The 12,550-nt window shown below is 47.6% G+C and overlaps 2 protein-coding genes across 22 annotated transcripts in view; one reads left to right on the plus strand and one right to left on the minus strand.

The window, feature by feature from the left end:
- Positions 1–3,858: 3,858 nt before the first annotated feature.
- LOC140249506 (uncharacterized) lies at positions 3,859–6,336 on the minus strand. The gene is made up of 3 exons (XM_072331242.1): positions 5,655–6,336; positions 5,034–5,219; positions 3,859–4,898 (listed from the first exon to the last, which is right to left on the minus strand). The coding sequence occupies exons 1-3, from the start codon at positions 6,334–6,336 to the stop codon at positions 4,849–4,851; spliced, it is 918 nt and encodes a 305-aa protein (XP_072187343.1). The 3' UTR covers positions 3,859–4,848.
- Positions 6,188–12,550, plus strand: part of AFDN (afadin, adherens junction formation factor) — a 108,597-nt gene continuing 102,234 nt past the window's right edge. For 10 of the 21 annotated variants that reach the window (XM_072331220.1, XM_072331224.1, XM_072331232.1 and 7 more), the window contains exon 1: positions 6,189–6,701. In XM_072331220.1, the coding sequence (XP_072187321.1) occupies positions 6,594–6,701 (108 nt within the window). In that variant the 5' untranslated portion in view covers positions 6,189–6,593. Of the gene's footprint in view, positions 6,702–12,550 lie in introns of all 21 variants that reach the window. The other 11 variants (XM_072331228.1, XM_072331230.1, XM_072331223.1 and 8 more) reach the window with 2 other exon arrangements.

Raw genomic sequence — 12,550 nt, forward strand, 5'->3', positions numbered from 1 at the left:
CACCTCCCCAGCTACTTCCTTCTACACACTGTTGGGCTGGACTGAGCTGTGACCTCTAGAAAGTGAATAGCAAGTGCTTCGTTGAGCTTTAATGCAGTGGGTTTAATGCAGATGGAGGGACTCTGTAGAAATGTGATAACCATATAATGTCATACAAAATCACTGGCTAAAGCAAGGTATGGGCTTTGAAACAAGGCCCATGATACAATCAAAACATTGCAGATTTGAAGAAGTTGAGAATTGGTGGCATTGTTCTCAAGGAGGGATTGACCTCAGCTCTTTGCAGCCATCTGGAAAAGAGAAGGTTCCAGGGGGACCTTATAGCAGCCTTCCAGTACCTGAAGGGGGGCCTACAGGAAAGCTGGGAAGGGACTTTTTATAAGGGCATGTAGTGACAGGATGAGGGAAAATGGCTTTAAACTGGAAGAGGGTTGGTTTAGACAAGACATTAGGAAGACATTCTTTACTGTGAGAGTGGAAGCATTCAATGCCAGGCTGGGTGGGACACTGAACAACCTGGTCTAGAAGGAGGCGTCCCTACCTATAGCAGGGGGGTTGGAACTGGGTGATCTTAAAGGCCCCTTCTCTGATTCCATGACCAAAAAGGTAGCACAAGGACATGAATAATAAGCTGATTAACCCTGTCACAAGGCAGAGATCTGAATCGTTCCGGAAATGTCTACTATTCTCCACTATCCTTAGAAAGAGTCGACACTAACACTCATGTTTTGATTTTTAAACAATTCAGGTTAGATAAAAGAAATCTGACTGCAGGTTTCTACAGAAGGCTTTCTGGATTCTTTCTGTTGCTTTTTACCCTTACGCACAAGCCTGTTTCTATTTCATGCTTGTTCTGCCCAAAGACTTTGAGGATGAGAAAGCATTACTAAGGAAAACATGCTGAGAGAAGACTGTTGTGTGGGTTTTTCTGTTTGTTTGTTTGTTTTTCTGAGCAGGCATTTTCTTTTCACAGGTTTACACCAAAGTTTTCACTTGTATGCTTAGATCTGGACAAATGACTTCTGCTCCTGAAATGTATGGATGAGTTATAAACACTGCGAGAGTATTAAAAACATTACAGTTTTAATGTTCTATACAGTTTACGCTTTGAATGGTGGTGTTTTTTAAGTCGAGTAATTACAGGGTGGAGAGAATACGTGGCCAATGGTGGTGGGTTAATTACAAGACCAAACACCCACTATATCTTGTTGAAAGAGCCTTGCAACGATTATACATTGTTGTAACTAATAGCCTAGTTTGGGCTATTGATTGGAGAGCTATCCTCAATTTAAAAGGAATGTGCAACTTCTACCCAAGTACCTTTACCATTGATATAAATAATGCAGTATATCACAGGGAGGGGAGCTTAGTTTCCAGAGACAGGGTTTATTTCCATGGTTAATTTACATGGTCCACTTGACAACTTTACATGGACTTGTTTCTTGCTTTCCCCTCTTATGGTCAGACAGTTTCTAGTCCTCTGTCAGGACACAGCAGTTTGGTTGGAAACACTTCAAAATAGAGATCTCATATTAAACAAAACAAAAAAAGCCCCACAAAACCACCACCAAGAAAAAAAACCTAGTAGAAAGCTTTTGTTGCATCTACATCTTCTCCGAATGTTAACTGATTGCATTTCAAATTATATGAGACAAGGTCAGGAGAGATCATCTCCTAATCTAATGTGTATACCAGACACTAAATTTGTCCTAATCACTTCTGCGTTGAGAACATCACTCCCTGGGTAAAAAGCATTATCCAGGAAAGCTTTCAGTATCAATCTGAAGGTACCAGGAGGATTCCAGTACTGGACAACACTGATTGCAAACATCTCACTGGGGCCTGATCCTCTGTGAGTAAGAGACTCACATGTGCTTCTCATTTCCAAGACTGGTTTGGCTGAAGACAGTCAGACATCTTGCTGAAATCAATGTGAATATTCACATGCTCCAAGGCAGTCAAACTCCTGTCCATCTTGTTGAACGTGGATCAAAGAGCGTGCTTCAATAAAGACAGACCTGAAACTAGTCTGTGCTCTGAACCTACTTGCGCAGGTAGGCCTGAACATGAGTGCTATGAACTTAAGTCTTAAGTGAATAAGAGTTCACTGCCAAATTACTTGGAAAGGTCTTGTTTATAATAAAAATGAAGCATCCTCCTCTTCAAGGAATTGTTTCAGCAGTTTTTATTTTGTTATTCATCCACACATAAAACAAAGGATCAATTTACCCAGGTAAGTGATTAGCTGCCATTTATACTGCACAGTTCTTTCCTTTCCCTGAAAATAGAGCAAAGATAATTGCACTGAAAACCTAAAACTTCCAAAAAACAATTATATAACCTGTCACACTCGTCCTGTTTTCCCCTCTACTCCCCTCTCCTTACTTAATTGTTTTAAAGAGGTCAAGGTTGTGGAAATCTTGCATTCATACAGTAAGAAAAATGGGATCTAAATGCAAAGATTTTTCATGCAGCATCAATTTGCCCACGTAGCCTTTATGTACTACATTTACCAATGAAGCTAAGAAACTGATACTGTACACAGTGCGTGCAATTCACACAGGTGAGATAATGGCGCAACAAAAAAATTCTTCCCTCCCTGAGTCATGTGTGTTTATCCCGACCATAGCTGCAATCCTTATTCAGGCTCATTTATTTACCTCAGTGGGTGTGCCATCCACCTAAGGACTGCAGTTTGATGACCCAGGTTTGCAGCGTTCCTGCTGCTCTCCTGTAAGCCTTTGCATTACTCTATGCAGAATTACAACTCTGATACTTCTGCTCTAGAAACATGTGCGCACTCAAGAAGCCACAGTAAGGGTTACTTTAACAATTTCCATCTTACCGGTGAATTTATAACTTCCAATAGCGTGCTGATTTACATGGCGTGGCACTGTATTTCAGACACTCGCTGCCTCAGAAAATTAATGCTTCATTCTGGCAACCATATGGGCAGCTGGCTGGCGGCCAGCAGAGCACAACCTTACCTTCATGCGAGCCTTCCCTATGCAAGAGAAACTTGGGCATCCACTGCACAGACTGCAATGGCCCAGGAGCAGAGATACAGAGATCCTGCACACTCTTGTTACTTACAACCACCAGCTCCCCCAGGGATACATATACATCAATATGATTAACGAGCAAAGTTGCACAGCCATGAACCCCTTGCAGCAGGTAACCACACGGGCACCGTGCTTCCTGATGTCTCAGAGAATGGAAGGGATTGCAGAAGCCTACCCATATTTCTGCATTTCTTCTTTATAGACCTCTTTTCTAGTTGTTGCTCTCGCCTGTGACAAAACATAGTTTGCAAGCTCTGTGCTAAAAGGCATCTGTCATATTTGTTCTGTGAAATACATACTATTCTTTCAGGGCTAAACTAATAATCACGGTAATGGCTTATGGTAGCTTAGGTGTCTTAAGCGCCTTAGAGGAGAACAGAACATTTCCACTGTTCAGTAAGGAAAGAAGTAACAAATCATTTCTCCTTATCACTCACAAATGGAGCAGTTTCTTCTGCTCTCCTGCTTCTCCCACACAATTTCTTACCGAATATATGATTATTTACAGAGTTGAATCTATTCAGTGGCACTACCTACAGGAAAGCTGAGCTGGACTGGAAACTCCTCAAAGAGGATTCTGATTTCGTCTTCTCACAATGTAGAAAGAACAGAGAAGACAAATTTCACCCAACGGTTTCAAGTGACTTAATGCAATACTTTGAAACTGAAGATGCCTTGAAGGTAGCTCAAACACCCAAACTGTTTACACTGTATTTGTATAATGCTTTCCATTCATAAATAGCCCTACATTTTTTTTCCCCACAACTGTTCACAAGAATCACATCACTTGCCAGGCTTTACAGCAGCTGTTTTACTTCCTTTTCCAGTACCCCCATGAAAAGAACAGAGATTGTAAGTGAAGCAGCACACATTTCCCACAGTAAATAGTTGGCATGCTGTAACGTTATGCTGCAGCTCTCTACACACTGATTTTTTCCCAAGAAGGCCAGGACTTTACACTTTGTCACCAACAGTACAATCTCCATACACATACGATCCCACCGGTTCTCTCAGACAGCTCATTTCATGGCTACGTTATGATTTTTCTTAAAGCCTGATGTCACACTACGGCTGCTGCAGTTCGACTGTGGATGGCAACAACCTGTTTGGCAGGACAAGTGAGCCTGGCTTCTTTTAACACCGTTTCCACACCGTCCAGCTCAGAGAAGCATTTATCAGCAGAGGGGCTGCTCCTGCTATTTGATCATTAAGTAGCATTTCCAGTGCTGCTGCCGCTACTGAAATATTTCGTTGTGATGTGTGATATCTGGGAACTGACACTGAAATGCCATCAGTGTGCTCCGCCTCTGCTCAGTCTGAGGGATTTGTGTGTATCCAGACCAGAGTCTCGCTGTGCTCTAGAAATGCTGACTAGCTGCAGTTAAAATAGAAATAAATAATTCACAGCTGATTATACACATCACATGGGTACAGCACAGTGATAAGTTTATTCCTGGTGCTTCTCAGCATTTGAAAACCCAGGCACGCCAGCACTGCTAATTGTACTACTCCAAGCAGCCAGTTTTTCCCAGTGCAACCACCTCTTTCCACCAGGAAAAACAATTTTACCTGTGTAGCGACTAATAGCAAAATGGTTATCTACGCACAGCCTGTACCCGAAGGTCTCCTTTCTAATCTTGAAGTAATGCAGCCAACGTAGCTCATCCTGTGTCACCACTATCGGGACACAGCCAAGTATCCACTTCCACGTGCTGCTCTGCAAACGTCATCTGCCAAGGGAGCAGGCAGCTCTCCACCTGGGCTGCTGACTGTCACATCACAGAGTTTATTCTGCTCCTTGATCTTCGTGGGCATTGCCAGAACACCCAAAGTTATCTGGAGAAAAAAAACAGACAGTGCGATTTCTTTCCTTTGGTATAAAGAATCCGGGCTTTTTGTTGCTGCAAAAAAAAGAAATAAATGCTATATTTAGGATGATGACATTACAAGGACTCGAAGCGCCCTCCTCACCATCCTCGATTCTCCCAGGGCTCTCAAAAGACCTTTGAACATCTCCCAGGGTTTGGGACTGAAGGAACAGGATCCCCTGCGTCCTCGGAGCTCTGACACGGCACAGTTTGGGATGTAGGGCAGAAATATAACTGACCTTCGCTGTAAAACCAGAGCTGCTGGCGCTTGCACAGGAGCTATACACTGCTGGGTAAAAACAATAACGTAATTGCTTAATGGAGACAAGGCCTCTGAGGAATCCCTTCTGCAAATAACCCAATCTATCTCATAAACTCCAGCAAAACCCACTCCGCTGAATTCTCTCGGCAAAGAGGAGCTTGAAATACGGTGCCGGGGACACCGAAAAGGAACGGTGTTTCTCCTTTTTTTTTAACCACCTGAAGAAACCAAACCAAACTGAACAGAACCGAACCAAACCGAGGCGCACACTCGGGAAGCCCAGCCCAGAGCCGGCAGTTCAAGGACCGGCTCCTCAGGCCCAGGGGACACCCTGCGCACACCAACCACAGCTGACCATGGATTGGGGCGCATCTCTTACGTGGGCAGGGCAGAAAACAAAGCCGAGCCCCTACAGCCACGCTGCCCTCCGCAATCCCGTACAGCCGGTGATGCCCCTGACACCTCTTTCGAGAAACCGCAAGGAAATGATCTTCCTACGAAGCACTAAAACCCGTCCGACGCTGTATCTCGTGCGGCGGACATTGATGTCAGAACGCTCTTTACAGACAGCTCCTTCCCCGCAGCGCCCCGAAGGCCCCGCCGGGCTGCACCGCGCTCTCTGCGCTCCTCTCCGGGCTGCGTGGGGAGAGCCAAGGCCGCCGCTAAGCGGGCGAGAGGGCGGCTTCGTCAAAGTGCTGGAAAACAGGAAAATACACCGCGCCCCGACGGAGCTTTGTTCCCGCGGGCGAACTCGCCGAACTCCGTCGCTGCCGCCCAGCGCCGCTCCGAGGGGCCGCGGCCTCCCACACCGCCACCGCACCTGGCCGCGCCCCCGCTCCCACCCCGCGCCTCGGGGACGGCAGGGGAGGGGAAGAGAAGGGAAGAGAAGGGAAGGGAGGGGGCGCGCCGCCATCCGCTGGGTGCGGGGAGGTGACGGCCGCAGGAGCGCGCGTGCACCGCGGGAGGGCGGGCGGGAGTGCGGCCGGGCGGGGGCGCGCACGGGACGGTGTGCGAGGCGGCGAGCGAGGGGAGGGCGATAGTGGGGCGGAGAAAGGCGGCGGCGGCTTCGCTGGGCTCGGGGCAGGCAGAGGGGACAGGCGCCGCCGAGCCAGGAGACATCGCGGCGGCTGCCGGCGCGGGGCATCCTTCCTCCTCCCCGCCCCCCCGCCCTTCCCTCTTCTTCTTTCTCTCCTCCGTCGCCGTCCGCCGGGGCCGACCGTGAGCGGAGCGCCGATCCCGGGGCGTTTCCGAGGCTCCCGTGCCGGCCGCCACCGAGAGGAGCCCCTCCCCGGCGGGCCGCTCCCCCCCCTCCGCGTTCGCTCTCCGCCCGGGGCTCGGCGGAGAGGGCCCGGCCGCGGCCCCGGCTCGGCTCGGCTCCCGGCGGCGGCGGGCTCGGCGAGGATGTCGGGCGGCGGCAGCCGGGAGGAGGAGCGGCGCAAACTCGCCGACATCATCAACCACTGGAACGCGAACCGGCTGGACCTGTTCGAGATCAGCGCCCCCACCGAGGTGAGCGACCCCGGCGCGGCCCCGTGGCCCGGGCCGCCCGGAGGTGAGGCACCGCGCCCGGCGCAGGCCGCGGCCCCCGCTTCGCCACCGCGCGGCCGCCGGGCAGGGAGCCGGTGCGCGGCCCGCGCCCGGGGGTAGGTTGCGGCGGTGAGAGCGTGGGGGAGACGGGAGGAGAGGAGGAGAGAGGGGGAGGGAGGGCCGGGGCCCGGCGGTGGGCTTCGCTTTGTGTGCGCGCCTGGCAGCGCCCGGCTTTGTGCGGCACAAAGCAACCTGCCGGCCGCGGGCGGGAGCCGGGGCTGCGCCGCCGGGGCGTGACGGGCGGCGCTCGGCCGGGAGTGCGCAGCAGGAGCAGGTTCCTGGTGCCGAGTTCACATGTTGTACCGGAAAAACACAGCGGGCAGTTTGTTCCTAACGAACTGGGTGTTGCTCGCGGCTGAGAGGCTGCGTTTACTTTTCAAATAGAAGAGGCCACACCCTGCCCCTGTCCCTGGTCGCTCTGCCCGGGGCCGTGCCTCGTTCCGGGGCCCTTCCCGCCCGTGTGCCCGGGGAGAACGGGAGGAAATTCACACTTGCTCTTGGCCCGGCCCTGCTCCTGGCTGATCATTAACCGAGGGCTCGGGAAACTGCGCTCGCCCGGTCTGGGGCTGTCCTGGCTTTGCAGCCGTGTGTGCTGGCGGCTGGAGGGGCCGCGAGAAGTCCTGAGTGCCGTTCTCAGGTTTTTCCCTTGTGCTTTGGGTATTTTCGGTGCTGCTTGTTGCAGGCTGCCGAGCAGAGGGCTCTGTGCTATTGCGTACACCTTGCGGAATCTATCATAACCCTAGCTCCTTGCGTTGCGTAGGGCTCACCCTTATCCCCACCGGCTGACGGTCACTTGCTTCAGAACCGGGTTGATGCTGGCGTAGAGGGTCTGTCGTGACCGTGTTTGAGTACGCAGCACCCTGGGACTGCAGGGTGACTGCTGTCTCATGAGTGCATCGTCCATTCCCCGTGCGTTCTAACCCCAGCCCCTTTTCTGTGTGTCTGGGGGACGTTGGACTCCTGCTGTGTTGCAATAACTGGTTTAACAACTCTTATGTTTTTTGGGTCCGCCTTACGTGTTTGTCATACTGAGCTGGGCTTTGCACAAAGCTTCCTTACAGCTGCTATAGAAAGAAACATCGATTTCACTTGCATTAGCTCCGTGCTTCTGTCGTTCTGTAGTCTTTGAACCACGGTAGGAACATGCTCAGCACTGTCAGCAATGAGATTTATTCCAGTTGATCTGCTGATGGTAAAAATGAAGTGTATGGATATCTCTGAACGTCTAAGCTTCTTAAAGTACTGGTTCTAATGATGTTTGGTAAGACTGCAGCCGTGTCTGCAGTAAGCTGGTGATAAGTGAACTGCATTTTCCCTTCAGATAATTGCGAACCCCAAAGCTCGCATTGTTCCTAGGGCAGTGGGTATGACCCCAAGCTGCTGGAGCTCAAGAAGTGTTTGGGCATTGCTTTCAGACTCAGGGTTTGGATTTGGGTGGTGCTGTGTGGAGCCGGGGGTTGGTCCCAGTGTCCCTTGGGGGTCCCTTCCAGCTTGGGATATTATATGGCTACCCTGTGCTGATCTAAATGTGGCAGTATTTTCAACTCCGGTGGTGTTGTGATTGTTGTGAGTGCTATTTGTCAGCACAAATGAAGGGCCTTTGCCAGTCTGTTAGAGCCCCAGCAGTCCCCAGTTGTTTCCATGCTGTTCTTACTGCACTCACAGTAGAGGCTGCAGCGAGTGCAGCACCTGTGCAGGTGCGGTAAGGTGGATATATGGCTTTTGCTAGGGGGTCGGATGGGATCGCTGTGAGCGATTGAGATGTGGCAGCTGGCTGGCTGCATTAGTGTTGGAGCAAGCACGTGCCAGCGCTGTGAGCTGTCACCCAGAGCTCCCGTTGTATGGATGGTGTTTGGGGTTTTGAGAGCTGCTACCTTGCAGTGATTCTCCAGGCGTTGCTTCCGTGTAAACAGTCTGCTGAAGTGACTCATCTTCTGTGTGTCCTATGTAGCAAGAGTAGGCATTTCCAGAGGAATGAAACACTTAATAGTAGGGTTTAATTTATGTATTTGAAGAAGGGAGGGAAAATAAAAGAGAAATTAGCTCTGGGAGTATGGTACCTTTCACTGTCAGTACCTGAACCGCATGTAGCCCATGATGCACCTCAGCATTAGCTTGGAAGGTCCCATTCCCCGATGTGCAGTTGCTCCCGATCCACCAGGTCCTTAACCACCTCAGTGCAAAGTGTCCCATGTGCTTTGGCTTTGAACGTACAGAGTGGGATTTTGAAGCAAGTTTAAATGTGTGGTTATTTTTCAGGGAAGTGCTTCATGAAATGAATCAGTTTGAGTTCCTGTTAATATTTCAGTGTCCTCAGGGATTAGGTATCCACTTCTCTGCGTGTCTCTCTTGAGCGCTAGGCACAAGTTGTTTCCGAAAGCACATTGCCTGGGAGATGAGGAAAAGCAGCGGCCTTGGGTAGAGCACACACAGGTCTTACTCCTGTTTTTCTCCTGTTATGTGATATGAATAGCTACATCATTCAGCACCGCTTTTCCTTAGCAAGACAGTGGGCAGGTCAGCTTCCGTTCTGTGCCAACAGTGAAGTATTTCTCTCTGTGTATTCCGTGTGAGGAAGACTGGGGACTTCTTGGCAGTAAGGCTCTTTACCTGCTGATGCTGTCACTGAAGTCACGTGTGGGGAGCAAGATGATAATTTTAACGCTGTGAATTTTTTACCTGTCTTAACACTTGTTTTGAGAAGCCTGCTAACAGTTTGCATTCTGTTTGCTCTGAAGAAATTGGTTCAGAGCAGTTCTGTGGCTTCAGGGGCGTATAACGAGCAAAATAAAAGTTCTATTTTTCAAGTTCTAGCAGCAAATGCAAGTAAACTTCCAGTGCCATCAGGAGCAGTGCTGGGTGCAGATCCTTCCTTGAGAGCTCTGCAGCACTGAGGCGAATCTGAACTTGATTCACATGAGCATCACTGTCTCTGCCTTAAGTGATGAGACAGCTACTGCCTTACTTCTCCCCCACCCCCTTTTTCCTCTTGAGTTTCTTTTTCTTTAGCTATGAATGAAAACCCAGTAAGAAGCCTCCAGACCTTTTATAGTAGGAAATAAATTGAACTTTGGACCTTGTTTTGAGTGTTAGGTGATTATAGTAACCAGAGTTCTCAAACAGGAGCAGCTTTGCTAATAGCTTGGTAACAAGCACATTGTATTGCAGCTTGTAGATTAAAAACAAAGAAACAGAAAAACAGAAATTATAGGGTGGTTGTTTTTTTTCCCCCTTTATTATGTAAAATGTCTATGGAGACTTCGGAAAAGAGCAAGAATAGCAAAAGCATTGTGGACTGATGCATTTATCACTGCCAGATAAAATAAATATCGGTCCTCCTGAAAGCATTTAATGTGTGGTTAAAGGCACCATAGGTGAACTAGGTGTTATAATTATTGTTGATCTTGATGGCAAGGTATGGTTTCATCTTTAACGTGTGCTTTGATAACTGTATGTGGGGGGAGGAAAGGAAGAGCGTTGTTGTTCTGGGCAGGATTTATGGATTAGGAATGAGAGCAGTATTTAAATCTTATTTTTTGGGGGAAAAGCCACTCCTGTTCTAAAAAGTGTGTCTTTTTGGTAGCTGTCCAAAGCCTTGGAGGTGGAGATGAGAAATACTGTTCTGTTGTAGCTTTGCTTTTTGACGGAGATAGCTTTTCGGACTGAGAATAACTGCTGAGAGAGTGTTTAACTTCTGGCTGCCCATGGCTTGAAACAAAGCAGGCCCCAAAACCCTGAATGGGGATTTGTATTTTTTTGGTCTGAAAGCAGCTTGTGTAAGCTTAGCAGTAAGGTGCGGGACTAACTGCAGCCCTTCTGCACGGGCGCGTTTCTGAACTGGTCGGTGTGTTTGTGTGCTGCTGGTTCTGATACAGACTCCTCTCCTGATGCTCTCAATGTATTTGGCCAAGTCGGTGTATTCTAAGTTGGTTTATTTTTTCTTATTTGTTTTCTTTTTCTTTTATCTGCGTTAAATGCAGATAAGCTGTTTAGGGGAGGTGTTGCACAGTGTGCTCTAACAGGTGGTTTTAAAGTCGATTTGATTTTTGCGCTTATTCTTTGGGTTCCAACCTGATTCTGCTTCATGCAGCAGTGCAAATAATTGTCGTGGCAATGCCTGGTTATACACCATGAGTTTGTGATCTTTTTAAAGAAATAGTGCGAGTTGGATATTTACATCCAATGAAAGCAATAAGAATTAGAGATCTTTTAAGTTTGAGAACCCCTGCGGATTCCTATCTGCATGGTTGCTCACCCATTCGCTGTGAATGTTTGCCTCCGTGACTCTGAAAAGACTCATCTTGTTAAGACTGGGACTACCCATGGCTGCCTATTGCACTATGGACAGGGTTGTCCGTAGCAGTGGAAGTCTGAAGGTAGGCAGTTGTATAAATGGTAGAAGTGCTTGTGCTTTCTTCATACGTTACGTTATTGTTACAATATGATAATACCCAGGCAGTCTGGAAAGGTATATTGGAAACCTCAAGGACTGATGCCTGCATTTTTCAATGGGTAGCTGAGACTAAACAGACGCAGTTAAAGAGGAGGTTAAAACTCTGCAGCATTGGTTATAGGTTAGCAGTTTCTAATTGCAACTTACTGAGTGTTGACTTCTGCATCAGAATGTCTGGAGGAAAGACATCATGAGCAGAGGTCTTCTCATTTGCATTAGAAGGGCTATTTGGAGACCAGTTCTGCTTTGACCGAGTAGAAGTGAACAGTCTGCCTTCACAAATGAAATATAATTTCTGCTATCTGGAGGGTGATAACAAGTTTGAATTAAGATCTTGGTCACAATTTACAGGCAACACAATAGCACAAAGATATTTTTCTTCTAGCAGAAAGCTTGGTGCTATGCCTTCAGTATTCCCTAAGTTGTTCCTTGTCTTGGTGGCTAACTAGGTTCACACGACTGAGGCATACTGGCTTTGAAAATTCCCTCTCAGTGTGTGAATCATTGCCTGACCAAACGGCCATTGACAGATATTACTTTTCAGTTGAAAAAAGCCTAGACCTCTGGAAATGTTACTGATGTACTTGGTTAGCACAAATGTGCCCTTTCTGATTCATATATTTAGGTATACATTTCTGATATATGTATATGGAACAGACTTTAATGATGTTCACGGATAAACTTACTTTGTAATTGATAAAGTGTTGCCTTCGTCCATAAGAAATGTTCACCTAAATGGCGTAAAATTTAGTTGAAAGGTGTTACTAGCTGAAATGAGCTGGTGTTTGTGATAAGGTTGTAGATCATGAGAAAGCACTCAGAATTTATCTTTGTGTCAATATTTGTGAAGCTGCTTTGTTACAAATACAGGGAAATACATTGTGGCTATCCATAATTGAGAGCGTTTCATTAAAGAATAACTTCTGGCTTTGGCCAGTGTGTCTGATGAAGGTTGAACTGAAAATCACAGTGTGAAAAGATAGACTGATAAACTTCAGTTTTGATAAACTTAAGTGAAGTCAAATATAGCAGATGTTCCTGATAAGTAACCAAAGTACTTGATCTCTCAGAATGTGGAGCTTCATGCTAGTGGAAGCCTCTTCTGAGGTATGTCTGAGTAAAGTAATGCTTACATAATCTTGGATTTTTGGTGATTTTTGGTTAGGAAAAAATATTTGCCTTTCAAGCGATGCTTATCTCAGTGCCTGGAGATTTATGAGATCATTACTTGAGTCTGTTTATTTCTGCTGTTAAGATTTTTGCTCTGATTTTAGGAGATATTTTCCTTTTGCTAAACAATTCTTAAATCAGTTACTAG

This window comes from Excalfactoria chinensis, chromosome 3 (genome assembly GCF_039878825.1).
Source record: "Excalfactoria chinensis isolate bCotChi1 chromosome 3, bCotChi1.hap2, whole genome shotgun sequence".
NCBI lineage: Eukaryota > Metazoa > Chordata > Aves > Galliformes > Phasianidae > Excalfactoria > Excalfactoria chinensis.